This window comes from Idiotropiscis lumnitzeri, chromosome 5 (assembly GCF_059441095.1).
Source record: "Idiotropiscis lumnitzeri isolate Australia: NSW breed Sydney's pygmy pipehorse chromosome 5, RoL_Ilum_1.0, whole genome shotgun sequence".
NCBI classification, from domain to species: Eukaryota; Metazoa; Chordata; class Actinopteri; order Syngnathiformes; family Syngnathidae; genus Idiotropiscis; species Idiotropiscis lumnitzeri.
Genome location: NC_142395.1, coordinates 24,343,521 through 24,361,895, shown reverse-complemented (window position 1 = coordinate 24,361,895; position 18,375 = coordinate 24,343,521). Strand labels below are relative to the sequence as shown.

At 39.6% G+C, this 18,375-nt stretch overlaps 1 protein-coding gene across 6 annotated transcripts in view; it reads right to left on the bottom strand.

The window, feature by feature from the left end:
• esrrga (estrogen-related receptor gamma a) overlaps nucleotides 1-18,375 on the bottom strand; it is a 189,808-nt gene that overhangs the window by 24,402 nt on the left and 147,031 nt on the right. For 5 of the 6 annotated variants that reach the window (XM_088296135.1, XM_088296139.1, XM_088296137.1 and 2 more), the window contains 2 exons: nucleotides 11,042-11,152; nucleotides 8,327-8,509 (listed from right to left, as the gene is read on the bottom strand). In XM_088296135.1, coding sequence (XP_088152261.1) covers nucleotides 8,327-8,509; nucleotides 11,042-11,152 — 294 coding nt within the window. The remainder of the gene's footprint in view (nucleotides 1-8,326; nucleotides 8,510-11,041; nucleotides 11,153-18,375) is intronic. The other variant, XM_088296136.1, reaches the window with a different exon arrangement.

Genomic DNA, 18,375 nt, shown 5'->3' with positions numbered 1-18,375 from the left:
TTAGACACACAAGAGAGGCAGATTGGCCCTTGGTCACAATCATCTTTTCACCTTGTCTAAAAGTAGCCACACATTTCTGTACATGCAGTGTAGTTTTAACTAACTGCAAGCTACAGCTAACACTTTCTAATAACACTGGTCAACAGCAAATTTTAATCAGAGATGGCTTTAAGTATATTATAATAATAATAACAAAAACAACAACAATAATATTTAATAATAATAATAATAATGATCATAATAATAATATTTAGTCATATTGAATAATAAAAAAAATTATATTTGAATATGTATTTTGGATGTTGATTTAAAAAAAAAACATCTTTAATTTTTGGGAGATTATCAGGTTTATGAGCTATTGTTATTTTTTTTTTTTGACCGAAATAATACCGATTTTCCCATGCGTTATCATTCATAGCTATGACGTTTCAGAAAAAAAGGCACGTGTTGCTGAACCTAACCCTAAATTCATAAATATTAATAAATTATTTATTGCATATCTTAGTGTATTATAGGTAGTGTTATTATATTACTATTATGAAAATCGGATGTGAAAGAAACAAAGAAAGGCCGGAATTCGAATTACCGCCCCCCCAAAATAACATTTATAAATGTTTACTTGTATCTCTGTTTAGAAAAAAAATAAAAACTTGTTGACCAGAGTAATCAATCAAAACTGAATAATAATATTTTGAGTCGTGCATGCAATCAAAATATATTAGACAAATGCCAACCCAAATGAAACATTAAAGAAAGAAATACTAAAAAATGCATAACAATAGAAGGGGAAAAAAAAGTCCAAGCTTTCCATCCTTTGTTTTCTCATATTGATGACGTGCTTCAATACCTGCAAGCTTTAACCCAATAAAGCAAGCCCCACTTAATCCAAACATAAAGATCAGATATCAAATATTCTCACGCTAATTTGATTTCACCAATATTTGTTTTCATCTGCAAACAGGCACGTGTTTGTTTGTGTGGGCCGCAATAAGCGAGCGCCCGTGAAAGATTCGGTGTCTCCAATGCAAAGATAAGAACCCGGCCCACGAAAGGCGCCCGTGCAAATACACACACACACACATTTGGAAGTGAGGCACCGGCCTCTAAACGTGTTACGTGAGGAACATGGATGGAAATCAAACACGGCCAACAGAGCTGTGCGAAAATGAACAGCAAATGGAGGCACGTCCAAGGTGATAAGCAGTGAAGAGCAGAGCACAGACTAAATACAATTTGCAATCCTAATATGATATATTAAAGACAAATTTGATTGAATAGGAGAAACTTTCCACTTTTCATTTTAGTATCCAAGATATTGCAACTGGTAAATTATTATGCAATGTATATATACATAAAAGATACATTAGTAATGAGTTTTGACTCATTTTCTGCTTACCCTCCCACCTCCCAAGTGTTAACAGCTTGACATGATGAATATACAGAAAATAAAGAGTGTACAAAGACAGCCATGGATGTGTCAAGGTGAGCGTTAGCGTGTTTGAGGAGGCACTGAGCATGCTGTGATTGTCAAGGTGAACTAGTGTTAGCAGACAGAATGGGGCCAAAGCTGCCACCGACTTTATAGTATGTGCATGTTGTGTACACACCTGACGTTTTATTGCAAGGAGGTAAAGGCACTGAGACGGCAGCACCGGGCGCTCGTGAGGGGAGCTTGGACCATTGAGGATATTAACGAAAACAAATCACGATAAAGTATTGTGCTTCGGTGTTTTATAAGGATGATTTGCTGTTGGTTGTGTTTTGCGTTTCTTAACCTGATTGTTGAATTTGATTCACATTTAACTTTTGTACTGTTGTAAATATGTTGCATTTATTTATTTTTTTAATTATTGTCTTATTTTTTCCGCATTGTATGCTAATTTGAAGGGTTTGACTTTTCTCCCTCCTTTGGGGAATTTCATCCCAACTTTTTGCCATGAACCCACCTACAGGCCGCTGTTGGAACTGCAGGCGGCCAACAAATTCTGTGCTTGTTTGATTTTGCAGGAGTTTTTCCACTGTCGCTAACAGGTTTAATGTTTTAAAAAATGTATATTTTTATTCATATTTATTGTATTAATATTTCATTATACTTATTTTTAAACTGCTGTAACACCTGCAATTCTACGTTTGCAATCAATGCAGGATTTATTAAGTTATCTCTTAGTTTTACTCTTCTCATCCAATTTAGCATGTTTTGAAAACTCAACTAGGGCCCGCTCCCATGCTAATCTTCAACAGTTTAGTTGTATGATGATGTGGTTAACTTCCTTTTACACTTGACTATTAATAATGCCTTTATTAGTCCCACAATGGGGAAATTCGAGATTCAAACCCAGGCCTCCTGGGGAGACTGGGTCCTGAACGCGGCGCCTTAGACCACTCGGCCATCCTGGCAGCCACGAGATTCGAACCTAGGCCTCCTGGGGAGACTGGGTCCGGAACGCGGCGCCTTAGACCACTCGGCCATCGTGGCCGTTAAGAATGTTTGTTTAAAAAAAAAGACTGTACTTTAAGGGGTCCCAATAAATAAATAATGAACATGGTTTCTTTTGCCTGACCAAGCGATTAATGACATCATCAGCTTCACCAGCCTTCACTGGTCCACATGGACTCGCTCATTATGCAATGAAGTGACATAATGAGTGTTCGAGTTAATTTAGGGAGCTGGAGTGTCACAGTCAAGTGCAGCCATTGATGAGAATATCTGTGTGTGTGCGTGTGTGTGTCTGCTGAGACCCGACATTTGATTTGCTAAAAGGAGCTGGACACTTCTATAAATCAATATTTGCGGAGAGTGTGAGTGTGTGCGTTTGTGTCTGCCTGATTGACTGACTGGCTGCGGAGTCACATGACTGACTGATTGGTTGGTAGCGAGAAAGCAAAGGTTGGTGACCTGGCTACACGTGATGCCTAAGACATAACAGAATACCTTCATGTGAACGGAGTCCATACACACATAATGGGGATGGCTGAGCAATGAAGATGGTTTGATAATATAGAGGTTAAGGACACAGTGGCGAGAGGGTCAAAGGTCAGATCAGAGCGGGAGAAGGAGAGAGCGAGGAAGGTCACATGAGAGGTTGAAGAGTTGCCAGGGGGCTACTTGGCCGTCAGGTCAAACGGGATTGTGTTAAAGGCTCTTTGGCGTTATGGAGCTAATGTATGTGACCCCGCCCCCTTCTCACTTTTTATTCACCTCTCATAAGCCTGCCACCTCGCTTCATTCATTCATAAATGCATTCATGGGCTTTAAGTCACGACCCTTTGTCCCTTTTCTGTTTATACCGTAAATGACCACAGCGCTGTCAGAATAATATTAAAAAATAGACTTAAAACGCATCTTTTATAGTATTATGATGGGCATGACATTTTATGGCCCCACGTCTCGTTTTATTGAACCAAAAAGCAGCATTGCTATTGTCAAGGAAAACATATTCAGAGTGTCGATATTTGAGAGGCTCTTGTCCATAATTGACCCCATTCATTGACTGCAATTGTGCATTTCAGCGACAGAGACTCTACACGCTTTGCTTTTTAGCCCAAGCTGCATATCGTCACTGCACAGCAGACCTTTCTACACATGTTTTAGCCTGTTTTGCACCCTTTATTCAATATTATATTATGTAACAATCACACTGCAGTTTGCTACCAATTGCTCGGGTCAGGCTAAAACCTCCGATATGTCCACATTTTTATTTACATGTTGTTATATTCCCCCCACCCCCTTTTTTTTTTTTTTTTTTATACAAATTATTGAACAATCCAAGGTGTTGTCATGAATGCAATGTGATTTACATTTTGAATCACAGCCAAACTAGCCGTGTGTCCAGCCATTTATGAAAACTAGTTGCCGAACTTGGCGCAATGCAGGACCGTCAGTCGCGTCGCTCAGTTTTTGACGTGCCAAGTGAGGACAAGCGCAATAGAAAATGGATGGATTGATGGGATAATCATTTTTTGTCATTTGTGATGGCAGGAAGCATAAAAAAAATGCTTGGTCAACAAAAATAGCTGTTTCTAAGCAAAGACGAAGAATTACAGCACTTTTAAAGCTGTGGTGAATACAGTTCAAAGATAAACCGCCTCGCAATGTAATGCAGCCTTTTGAGACTAAGAATCCGGATGATGCTAATACGACACCCCAAATGTATTGAGGATTCGAGAATGTCTCTCCAGCCTGGCAAACTTATTTGCACCAATTTGTCTGGACATTACGGGCTAAAATTGCAAAATCCACTAAGCCTCCATTGTGACACTAAAAGATAACCTTGTTGATCTCCCTATGATCAACAAACTTTGTAAAGATCAATAATTGGTTAAGAGGAAATAGCAGCAGGCAAGGCACTCACTTTAAAATTGAGAGTTCCCAAATCCTCATGCAGGTCACTTAAAAGAATAAACCCCCCTTTCCGCGTTCGCTTCACCCATTTTTACAGCTCAATCAAAATGAATCACGGCCGACGCGCTACAGTCCGCTTATCCAGAGTGTCAAAATTGAAATGGAATGAAAGAAAGTGGAGGATGAGGAGAAGCAAAATATTAGGAGATAGTGACATAAGTAAATGGGGGCGGGAGTCATTTCTTTTCATGCAGAACGAAAAAAAAAAAAAAAAGTGCTCATATTGAAGGCCACAGGTTTTGGTAAAATACTGCATAAGAGCTTCTTGTTGGCTGATTGGTTCATTTGTTCCTTTCCTTGCTCCTTCGTCAAGTCAAGTGCTCGCCTCTCCTGCCTGTCTTGGCCTTTTGTGTGGCTATGTCGAGATAAGAGCTAGCAGCATGACTGGCTGCTAGTCATTTAGCTATTATGCAGAGAGCGAGAGAGAGCGAGAGTGGATGAAAAGAGCAATTCTCCAGGCAGACAAATGGCCTTTTCTTTTCATTCACACTCTCATTGGCTCCTGTTTAAATATTTGCCGGACCTCCACTCTCACCTGACTGCTCCTCATTCACACGCACACTTGACTGTGACATGCAGCCTAATACCGAACTGCAGTTGTCTCCTGGAGAGCTATTAAAATGAGATCTTCTCTGCACCAAACCGTATTATTAGACACGACGGGCCTTTCTTGCCGTGGGAATAATAACAAATTTTCTCAAATAGTGGCTCGTGCTTTAATTAATCACCAGGTGCGCTGTCCACTTGATAAGCGCCACACCTGAAATGGACACTCCAACACCGTAAAAGCAAACATTCACACTCATGTATAGAGCGGGGCTCACAAACCGTTCCAAAATTGAGATTTCCTGGAGAGCCGATTCATGAGAAGGCCTCACGGTTACCATGAATAACACATTCACTCAAATTATTTACGTTTTAAGAAATTTTGCTATTGGTATGGCTATTGTGGGAAGACAATCATAAATGATGTGATGTAAAATATGAATATGCAACAGCTCATGTCCAAGGTCCGACATTAATGGTGGCCTGATGGGGCGGGACCATTACATGACTGTGTCGGGCCACCCGAAGTTTAGTGCTGGCCACCAGTACACATTTCATAAATGAATGGGATGAATCACCACGTTCTAGATTTTTTTAACAATATCCAGTGCGCACTATTTTGAGTTTTACTCACCTGAATTGATCAATCATCTTTTCTATTTTTACCCCCGCTGAGCACATTTGATCGTTTCCATTCACTGACTCATTGTGCGCTACATACTTGCGAGCATTTTTGTCCACCTAGGCAGACCTTCGCATATACCGTATTTTCTGGACTATAAGCCGCTACGTTTTTCCTAGATTTTCAACCGTGCGACTAATAGAACAGTGCGGCTTTTCTGTGGGTATTTCCTTCACCAGTAGGGGCGCTCAATAGTTCAGAAAATTAGCTAAATAAAAAAAATAAAAATTCTCTTGGGTCTGTTCTGTAAAAAAAAAATATATATATATATATTTATATATATATTTGTTTATTTTTATTTTATTTTTTTAAATACAGGTGCCAAATACGGAAAATACGGTAATAACAATTAGCCTTTAAAAGCAAGACCCCAATACGATATAGTATTCTGATATATAATCATACATACTACATTGTTACACATTTTGTTGTTATCATCATCATCACTATTTAATCGTATTAAAAATGTATTCAAACAAATGAAGGCTTCCCCTCTTATCAAAAGAAAAGTCAGACAATCTGCTGCGGCGTAAATAAATGTTCTCAGCAACTAAATGAGCATATAGTGTGTGTACGCGCATACACACGCAGCTTTGAGTGTTTGTCTATTTGATACTGCATTCATGTGCATGCATGTAAATCCTCAACAGCGTTTTGTTTTTTTTATTCTTCCCATTACATTTCTCTCCTGACGCACTTGTGTGTGCTTTAATATTCTTTGTGGGATATCAAGAGACACACACTAGTTGAAACCTCATTTTCCTCCTCTAATGACATATCAAATGTTTGCATATAGGTCATATCAGTATGGAAATGTGCGAAGGCATACAAGCCAAGCCTTGGAATAAAAGAAGCAATCAAAGTGATGTGTGCGTGCATGCGTGCGTGTTGTCACCAGCTTGGACGAGCCCGTGTGTCAAACATGACTTGCAGCACACACACACACACACACACACACACCCCCACGCAGCCCGGCCTTGTTATCCGGGGGCCTGTCTTGCAGGCAGCCTCTCTAACGCTGAGTGATGTTTAAATTAGTTTACAATTTAGCCTCCTCGCTATCTGCAGACGGCTCTTAACTCAGCGTGTGCGCTTGTCGTGTTGTTGTGTGCGGGCCTTTGTGCATGTGTGAGCGTAACAAATTGTTGCCAGTACGGCAGACATCTAATGACTTCAAATTAGCTGCCTGGCGCTCGTCTTGACACGTTGTTACCACTGTTCCCAGCCTCTGTGTGTGCGTGCGCGCGCGAGCGTGTTTGAGTGTGCGTGCGCAGCGCAGCGCAACCATATCATGAAGCATAAATTGGCTTCACCTCTCCTCACTCTGCCTCTGCCTTTTTTTTCTCTTTGTCTCTCTCCATCAATTTGATTAAAAAAATTACTGTAGCATAGCAAGGAAAGATGTGCGAGCACGTGTGCGTGCGCGCGCACACGCGCAAATGAATAGAATACAGTCGCGTTTATTCTATTGAAAAGAAAAGAATCGACCTGTTAACCTTCTTATCTTACATGAAAGGGGATAACAAATGTTGAAGTCCGGCATTTCGCTCTGACAATCCTTTCCACTCAACGCTAGATCACTTTCGAAGTGTGTGCGCGCGTGAGTATTAGATCAGTGTTCAGTGTTGTAAACAGAGCTGTGGATTGCCTTCCTTGCTCGTCTAATCACGCCATCTCTTCACCGCCGAGCAATCGTTGCTCTGTGTGCGCACACGCACGCACGCACGTACGCACACACATGCATGCACACTTTAGCCTGTGGATAACCGGGTTAACCCTATTTTTTTAAAAAAAGGGGGGCTAAAACAAAAAAAGACAAAGGTGGAAGTCAACCAGACACGCTTTGGTTGGAAAATAATGAAAATGTCAAGTTTGGAAATAAAAAAAGAAACTTTTTATTGGCTAAATTTTCCATGTGGATGTTTGGCAGGCATGCATGCTCGCTGTGTGCACTTAGATTAATATAAGCCATGTTTAGCCTCGTCTCTGCCCCCCTCTCGCCATTCCTTTCTTTCAATTTCACATTTATTGATAAAAAATAATGCATATCGCTCCAAGAGCCTTGGAGGGAATGCCATTGACTGCATCATCATTGATTGGGACAGTTTGGGATTTATTCGCATCTGTGCATCATTCCAATCCGATATCCTGTTTGAACAGTCATTCAATTATTGGATTTTTCTTTTATAACTATATTCGTATCAACAATAGGATTCATCGGTTCCAATCTGTGTTAATCTGGGGCACTTATTTCAAACTCACGGCTGCCACAAACCGCACGATCCTTTTTTATTATGACTTGTCGTTACCCAACTCAATCACTGACTTTTTCTTCCATCCATCCCTGCAGGGAAGGATGGATGTTTGTGATCTGTCCAGTCCATCCATCCAATCATGATGAATCAGTTGTCCAAATGTTTTCAAGGTTATTTGATTGATTGGTTCAAAGATCCGAATTTCCTTCTATGGACATGTATGTTGTGAAAGCGTTTGCTTGGCCATTCCAAGTTGTCAAGAATTCAAACTGTCTGGGTGTGAGGATTAGAATGAAAGGTGAAGTCCTTCGTGTAAATGCAGCTGCGCATATCTTTAGGTGTGAATAATGAGCACTAGCAATGTGTGTGCATGTTTGTGTGTGCGTGTGCGTGTGTGCGTGGCATCGCAGCGTGCACGAAGGCTTGGCAGACTTCTCCTACCTGGGATGTGCTTGGCCCAGCCGATGTTGACCACCAGCTCTCTGTCGGCCAGGTCGCACAATGTGGTCAGAGCCTTGATGTCGCTGTCTGGTACTGTCGGGTCGGGCATGGCGTAGATCTTCTCCGGCTCAGCCACCAGCAGGTGAGAGACGATTTTGTTATCTGCAAGGCAGCCAAAGGCAACTGACATGACCACCAGACGAGGAGAAAGACAGAGAGACAGAGAGAGAGTGAATATTTTGGGTTGGTTTGGGTGTTTTTATTACACATTAGCAAGACATGGTGTGGGTTAAAATAATCAATATCATAAAAAGACACAAGCAAAGACCTTAAAAGGGATGACAACATATATCCATACAGAATCATTCAGATACACAATTTCACATGCAAAATCACACTGTGTAATAATGTCGTCTATGATTGCAAGAGCGTCTGATTAGCCATGAAATGTTCTGGCAAAACACTCATTATTTGCTCAAGTCATTTTTATAGACAGTGTAAAATAGACTAATTAGTTTCAATAATGTCAATTGAATGGAGAACATAACTGGAATCAAGGCAGAAGAGGAAATTATGATTACGTTGTTGTTTTACGGCAGGTGGAAAGATCATTTATTTAATTCTAGTGCATTTTAGCGCAGGGGGCGGGCAAACGTTTGGGCTCAAAGGTCACATGTATTAAAAAAAGAGACAGATAGTCTCTCTCTCTCTCTCTCGCTCTTTGTCTCTCTCTCTGCTTCACTCTAAATACGTAAATAAAAATAAATAAATAAATAAACAGGCTTTCTTCAATTCTTGGCAAGTATCACAAATGAATTGATTTCATTCTTCTCTTAAGCTTTGTATGCAATGTATGGAATTCAGTGGTTTGATTTTCTAGTCATTTAATATTCATTGAGTGTGAATGGCATCATTGCCTGGACTTTCATTTGCACCAATTTGGAGCAGCCTTCTTAATTTGTGCTTCACCGCTATTTGTGTTATGACAATAACGGTTGAACTCACATATTCAAAGAGTATCATTATTGCGGAGATGCTCCACCTCAAAGAAGCTCATCGATACACATACAAGGAGGAGATAATAGTAAATGCCAAAGAGCTCAGCCGGTAATAGTGACATGTGGTGATGAGATCTCTATGGCCCATTAGCAACACACATATATCCTGCTCCCAAATTAATCCACTGACTAATCAAGCAGGGGAATAACAACAGAGGAGTGAAAAGCTAAGAGGAGTCACTACAAATAAGCTGGCGATGAGTGTTATAAATGGTTTATAAATGTCAGTTTATACACTCGCAATTGTTCTTGTAGTAAAAGTAGACACACAAACACACACACAGCTACATCTGCAAGTAAATCTTATTTAATGTTTCCCTAATTGGAATCAATGCATCCCCATTTCCAAACGCTGAGCTATTGTCCTATTCTCACACAATCAATGTGGACACTGTGGCTTTGGTTCCACGTAAATAGGACACAGTGGAGAGAGGGAAAATAGATAAATACATAAATAATAATTTTATATATATATATATATATATATATATATATATATATAGATATAGATATATATAGATATAGATAGATAGAGATAGATATTATTTTTTTGTAATTTGAAATTTTTTCAGGATGACTGCTCGAACGTCGCTGCAGTACTTCTCCCATAAACTGCAACAAAAAATCAAAAGTGTGCCGTTCAAATCAATGCTATTCACCCTTGGGAGGAATTCAAGGAATAAGTATTATTTCAGGAATTTGTCAATAACTGCTTAGGAATGTAAAAACTAAATCTAGTCAAACTAATAATTATCAGTGGGTGAATAGTTGTTGGAAATTATTTGGGAAGTTCATCGTTGGGTTAGTGCAAGAGACTTCAACAGTGTGTCTATTTGGGCAAACAATCACACGGCCACAATTGCATGATCCCATCATTTCTATGATTAGTGGTGCCGAAGTTAGCCTAAGCTGTCGTGCAGCCATTCAGCATATTGGACTCAATCAGAATATGCTCCAGCTTTAAGCAAAAAGGGATTTAGGGAGCAGGCTGCTAAACACTGCTCAATCTGCACTGCATGTATGCATGTGTGTGTGCGTGTGTGTGTGGGTGTGAGAAAGAGAGAGAGAGGGAGAGAGAGAGAGAGACCAGACGGTTAGCTAGAGAGCTAACTCGAGTTTGATGTGGTTGCCAGATTGGATTTAATCCGGATTAAAGTTCTGGCTGGTCCCTCCCTACCTAACGCGCCTCCTCCTCCTCCTCTCCTCCATCGCTGTGAGGAAGCCCATCATTTAGGTTCACCTCCCCTCCTTCACTCTCACTCCCTCCTGCTCTTGTTCATTTTCCAATCATCAGGTTTTGGCGAGGAGTGGACTTGACAGTAAAAAACAGCAAATCCGGCCAGAGCTAAATGAATATCTTTAGAGTAAAATATGACACGTATAAAATGTTATGACCCTAAACTGGTAGCTGTAGAAACAAGGAAATAAACTAAGTCCCAACCAGATGGGCTTCTCACCACCATGCGTACATTTATGTATGCGTGTTTGTGTGCGTCGCCTTCATTTTTTAATGGTCCAACTGTTGTGTACATGAACACGGTCTGCGTGCAATCACGCAATATTCGAGAAATAGTTCACTTCTGCAGGTTTGAAGATCCCTACCTTTGAAATCCAACCTCAACGAATACGTTGCATGTGTGTGCGTGTGTGTTCTTACATGGCTTCTTGGCAGGCAGAGCCAGCTGAGGGTTCAGGTAAGGACTGTTGTCGGCATCTATCCGACGTTTATACTTCTGTCTTCCGCCGCGAACCCTGTCCAGACGAACACCTGGAAACAACGCAGAGACATAATAAAGTGGGCGTTAATTGCAACCCGATCCCGATGCTAAAACTTAAAAGGTCACTTGATTAGTTCAGAACACTTTGTGTTTTAAAGGCTGGATTTATTGTGCAGTTCATTCAAATCATCAAAGATGAAATTTCCCGTAGGTGTGAATGTTTTTTTTTTACCCAGTCAACTGTATATCTGCCCTGTGATTGGCTGGAGAAAAGTATGCAGGTGTAAGCCACCTCTTGCCCAAACTCAGCTGGGAAAGAGGTTTATTAATCATATATGGCTAACTAAAAGCTCTGTTGAGAGCAGACCTCCGCCAAGGAAGAACTCTAAACAAATTTCTCCAGATTATCACTAAAGTGAGGCCCATGTACCAGAATATATGTAAACTGATATTGAAAGTGGATCTAACGTGAAGTGTGATTATACAGAAATACACTACAATACAAAAACATAAATACATCTCCAGACTGCATTTGATTATTTTTATCTGTCCTTACATGCTTAAATTAATCCAACTGAGACCAAAGTAATTTGACACATCTTTGGTAAATGGGCTCACTCTCTCACTGCTTCTGTTTCCAATTGCTATCTCGCCCTTTCTCCCTCTGTCACCTTAATTAATTGACACAAAGGAGCCCTAATTTAATTAGGCTCGTCTCTCAGGGTATTGGATGTTACCGTGGTTACCACTTAAAGATGGATAAGCAAGACATAGGTGTCATGTGCCCGAGAGAAAAAGAGGACTCCATTTAGGATAATATGATGTGATTAATAATATTTTTTGCAAGCACTATTTAGGAACACAGTTGATGAGAGGTTTTCACTAATTAATTAGGGTGCAAAGTGCTAAGCCTTTTGCAATGTAATGTAAAAAAAATAAATAAAAAAGTGGTGCCTTGAGAAATAAGTGACCCCAATGCAGGATGTTTTCCAGATAAAAGCAATTGTTTGGCTGATTTTTTTGCTTTGACTTGCAAGTAGAAATGTATGATTGGAGCACTGTATGGAGAAAGTGAACTTTAGTCACAACAAAGAGCAGTTTGGTTGACATGAAACAAGTCTTCAAAGAAGAGGCTGCAAGTTTAATGTCAAACTAAACAAAATAATTTAGAGATGAATTTAAAACTACAAACTTCAAGACTGGTGAGTTTAATGCTAACAAACAATGAAAATGCCATAGATGGGCGAACAAATTGCATCAGTGTTGCATTGTCATAACCCTTTTACACAAGGGATATTTGGACACATGGTGGAGCAACACATATAGACAAATAAAATAACAATACACAAATGCATGTATTTTTTATTTTTTCATCCTCTGCGAAGAACGACTAATAATGCTGCAGCCTACTGAGGAGCTTGGACTGCCCCCAACATTTTATTTAATCATATCATTACTGTATGTTTTCATAAAAACAATGTTAAACAGTATTATTTTCATGATTAAAAAGACTTCAAATGTTTGATTTCGGAGGGGAGAGTGGCTTAATAGCATTTCAACTTTGAGTTACAAGCATGGGCACAGAACAAATTAAACTTGTATCTCAAGGAACCAGGGAATTTGCTTGCTTTATAGTTAAGAAAAATATAAACCAACATGCCATTGCTCGATTTTATGGATTATTTGAGTAATGCGTCTGTTACTAAAACCAGATTATGGAAAGCCAAAGAATCACAGAATTAAACCTCCCAAGATAACAAAATAAGACGTAATCATTTTAAAAGGGCTCACACGCATTTGTTTAATTAAGACACTACTTTTAGTGTGTGCGTGTGTAAAAAAGTGCGGAATAGTAAAGGCATTTTAAGGATAATCCAGTGAAGATTACTTTCTTATCCTAACAAGCAAAACTAATCTGTGTAAGAGCTGCACTTGCTATCTTGCAAACACCCCCCTCCCCCAACACACACACACAAGAATTGTGAATTATTGGACTATTGGCACAAAAGTGGGAGTCAACAGATAGAAAACAGAAGCGACTACGTCTCATGAACCAAAATATATTTATTTACATATAGAAGTGAAAGGTGTCAAGCAGTATGTATTATGTTAGGCCTGAGCAATTTGGGGGATATTTTTGGGTTACAATGTGCTAATCACCAGCTAATTAATACGGCCCATATGGGCAATCAACCATCCTCATTCACTTTCACACCTGTGGGCAATTTAGGATCTTCATTAACAGAACAGGCATGGTTTTGGAATGCGGGTGGTAAAGTTATTTTAGTGCATAAAAAAAATAAATAATTATAACGAAAATTTCCTCTGTTTTCATCAATTAATATAATATAATTCCAGGGTTTATTTATGTTGGCATTGCTGTACCTGCTTACAGAAGAAGGTTGAACATTGGTTTGGAAATTGCAGTTTACTTTAATATAGTACACAAAAATTTGTGAGCGTTTTTCCCCCAAAACACTCCATATATAAAAAAACTAAAACTAAAACCAATAAAAATAAACTAAAAGGAAGCATTAAAAAAAAACCAACCGTGTTGGGGAGTCGAAATACCCAGAGAAAACAAAATCATCCTCAAATGTGGTCAGGGCAGGCAGAACTAGCCCAAGAATTAAACCGTTACTCTTACAGTATGTGTGTGTGTACATGTGCGTGCGTGTGCGTGTGTGTGTGTGTGTGAGACAGAAAGCGAGAAAAAAACCAAGAGAGAGAGCTAGGTAGACAGAAGGTCTGACAGTTGAGCTACGGTGGGGGAGCAGTGCCAGCCAACGGTCAAGAAACTCTTAACAGCAGGAGGTAAAACAAAAAAAAAAAAACACTTCTCCATCATTTGTACATACACAAAGTTTCGACAGTGACCCGCAAACTAACGCACAAGCAGCCTGCTCAACATTCCACGGACAAGCCTTTAGTCTCATCTTGGAATAATGGTTTGCTGACGTGCGCGTCCTCTCAAAGAATTAGACACTTTTTCCCGGACTAACTGTGACGTGCAGAATCGTTCCATTTCCCCCTCCGCTCTCCCTTGTAACTTAAAAGGGCCGACAGTCACTTCATAAAGAGCCCTCTCTAACTACCTCATCTATTTTCCACCAAATTAACTCTCCCCCGGTGCTGATTAATGATCAAATCTAAATGAATCAAATTAAAAATTGAAAATTATATTTCTAAAGCCTACAAAAAAAAGAGACAGGGGGAGGCAAGGGCGGAGAGTGGAAGTGCTTTCGCTCATCCTAACAAATGAGCCTTCTCATCATAAAGAATGGCGCAGGGATGGGGAGGGCAACGAAAATGTAAGCGAGATGTAAGGATGGTGGGTAAAAATGCACAAGCGAGAGAGCGATAAATGAATTTATGGAGGAGAAATGGGAATAAAATGTTGATGAAAGCTGATGAAGAAAAATGGAGAAGATTGTGATGGAAAACATTAAAAAGAGAGTTTAGCATGGAGGAGGCTTGTAATGGATGGCCCAGTAAAAGGGAGTAAGAAATTTCAAGGATGGCGAAAGAAAGTAGTGACGTTAGTGCTAATAAATGAAAGGTTGAGAATAATGAGCATGGATTCAGACGAGATATAAGAAGACTGCATTAGTCCTCAGATGGCGCAATTTACTTTTACCTGACAGAGGAAAGGGTTGAACGACTTTAAAAATTTTTTGTCATCGCTATGCCTGTCATGATAATTAATGATATCGATTTATCGCTCTCGGAGGAAGAAAATGGCCACGATGCGTGTTTGTTTCCATATGTCACTCACTGACATGCACATAACATTAAGGGTGGAAAGGCTTTTGAAATCCGAAAGTTTATCAATGAGTGCTAATAATAGCCATGTAGCATTATTACTAGCTAAAAGCTAGCCTATAAGGCAGAGGTGGGCCATTATGGCAGTGAACCCTAAGAAATCATACTCATCATATTATTATTACACAACAAACTGATGGTCACTCATTTTTAAAATTAGAGTCCAGGAAAATGTTGTTTGTTTAACTATCATTCAATTCATTTTAAAAGTGTGATTGGTAAAAAAGACAAAAATGTTTGCAATATTTTAACGTTTTTAAAATTTTAGTATTTTAGCAAGGAACATGAGCGGGCCACATAAAATGATGTGCAGGGCCAGATCTGGCCCCCGTGCCTTGAGTTAGACATCGGTGCTCTAAGGTACTTTTTGTATCATTTCATTGCTTGTTCATGCATCGTCGGTTCAGCGAACCTTTGCTACGCTCACCAGGAAATCAGATGTATACCGGCACCAAATACATTCTATGCGTTTCGAGCAACGGATGTGACAGCAAAACTAATGTACCGAGTCGGCGGCTGTGTCCAAATTCACATGCTTAGTCCTTTCTGGCGGGCCGACCCAACGTGGTGTCGAAATTCACATTAAGCCACGGTTTATGCGGTCCACGAAAGCTACATGAGGATGAACCTTTGAAAACGTAGAGGGACCCGGCCTGCAAATTGCCTAGCGAGATATATGAAACCTTGTGCGGTCCGGTTGTGATGTCATGCTGCCAAAAACATGGCAAACTTAAAAAAAAAAAAAAAAAAAGAAAAAAAATACATATGGCATATAGAGAAAATATATGCTTTAACTTTAAAATAAATTAATTTTAAAAATGAAAATAACGCATTTTAACAAAATATCTGTCTGAGAGTGCACCTCCTAGTGGGGACACATTAGAATTACAGGGAAAATAAAACATGAACAAGGTTTATTTATTTCATTTTTTCAAGTTCAGCGGGCCCGATTAAAACATTTTACGGGCCGCATGTGGCCCCCGGGTCGTAGTTTGCCCATATTTGATTTAGGTGAATCTTGATTAGATCAGTCAGAAAATAACCTAAGTATCTATTTTTCATAACCAAAATATAACGGGAAACAAGGGAAAATTAATGAAAAATATTAATACTGATAATAATAATCAGATTTTATTCTAAGACTACAGAGCGTACAGTATATGATTGTATGTGAAAGACAAAGTGGATTTATTTCATTGGACTCATGACGTAAAACAGCGTTGGGATTGGAGTTGGAGTAAGGGCAAATCTGACGGATTGAAGGGTGACAAAAAGTCCAATGAGAATGTGCTGACAGCGACTGAGAGAAGAAGAAGTCAGAGTGAGAGAAGACCTTAGCTAATACCGAGACAGAAAAAAAAATAAAGCCTCTGACTTTGTTAAAAAGAAGAAAAAAAATATCTGCCCACAGTGCAACCCGGTGTTCTAAAAATACGCTTGTTTCTGCTGAGGACATTCAAGATGACAGCATTTGCATTTTCTTTATTGCTACTGTAGTTTGACTAAAGGTAAAGGAGGGCTTGAATTAAAAGATAACAATAAAAAGCTGATATTGAAATATTGAGGTGGTGGCACGGAGAGGAATGTGTGTGCGTAAGAGTCATGCGGTGACTTTTTCATTTATTTATTTTTTCCTAAAGATCAGACCAAATACGACCAGCCGTGCCTGAGGCGGCGGGCAGGTGGCTGTGGTCACTCTTGGGTGAATATGTGTGTGCGTGTGTGCGTGTGATGGCCATGTGTTTGAGTTCACTGTCAGGTCCCTTAAAAAAAAAATAAAAAATAAAAAGATTTTCCTTATTTGATGTTTCCGTCTTTGTAGGACCCAAATCGTGCAGCACATGGACTCGGGTGACCACAATTAAGATTAAAAGTGCATCAATAGTGGAACCTCAAAATTTGAAAACAAATTGAATGACCGACAATTTTGAAATAATGGAGAATTACAAAAGCTTTAAACTGCACAGCCATGATGCTAAAATGAAGTTACCCACCGCTAACATTGACATAAAAATATTTCTTTCTACCTTTTGACTTAAATTACCGTATTTTCCAGATTATAAGGCACACCGGGCTATAAGCCGCAGTTTTCTATGTTGAAAAAAATTTGTAGTTTACTGTATGCACAGAACAGTACATTCACAGATTCTTAAAACAGTGCCTTTTACAACAACTTTGCTAATTAAAACGGAACAGACCCAAAAGAGAAAAAATATTTATTGTTTATTTATTCTTTATTTTGCATATAAGCCTCAAATAAATAAATATAATAAATATAAAAAAAACAAAATGAAATAAAATTAAATAAATTAGAGTAAAAAAAAAAAAAATCGAGATTTAGCGAATTTTCGGAACAATAGAACGCCCCCTACTGGTGAAAGAAAAATCCACAGAAAAGCCGCACCGTTGTATTAGCCGCATGGTTCAAAATCTAGGAAAAAAGTAGCGGCTTACAGTCCGTAAAATACAGTAATTTAGTTTCATCTTTTGAAATATCCTTTTCCTACCACTGACAATCCAATAATTTTTGAGATACGAATGAAAAACATGCCAAGGGACCGAAAATTTTACTTTCCTCTCCCTTCCACACAGTGAAATGTCAGCTTGTGGTATCACCCTGCAAGCTCCCTCCAAAATAAAAACAAGTATATGCGGTAAAGAGTGGACCACTTAGTCTGAGCTCTCGTCACGGTGTCATCACTCCTTTCTGGATGGGCTGCAACCAGATGCCGCAGACACACACACACACACACGCATTCGCATGCACACACACTTAGTGAGGATAGACACTACAGGCCAGATTTAGCTGCATGCTTCCCATGAGGAAGAGCCAGACGCCACGGGTTGTCTGGCGCTTTCCTCCTCCTTAATTTTCTCATCTTCTCGTGTCTCTCTCAGCGTCACCCTGCTCTCCTTTTCCTTTCATTTTTGCGTTCTTCTAATTTTCTCAATAAAATCACTTTCCTTCGTGAGTACAGCAGCTCCTCGGTTTATGATGGCGTTTTGTTCTTCTGACCAAAATTTGTAAGTTAGAACATGAACATCAATAAATGGTGCTAATGCAGTCGTGAGGTAATAATATCTCGAAAAAAATACAATTCATAAATTTGGCTTCATTTTGAACCTTACGTTACCAAAGACGGTTTCTTCCGTCTTAAAAGGTTAAAAAAAATTGTTCACCTTTGTAACTGGAGAGAAGTCAGGAACAATTTGGAGAGTTATGAGACACACCAGCAGCTGCGTACGGACACCTCACACACAAACACCCCCCCCACCCCCCACACACACACGCGAAAGAAAGTGTCATACACAGACTGTGGCATTCCAACCAATCTCCCTCATTAGGTCTTGGGGAGCACGGCCAAAGTTGGCATGAGCTGCAGTGTGTGTGTGTGTGTGCGTGGGCGTGTGGGGGTGTGTGTGTGTGTGTGTATGCGTACGCCAGGCCACA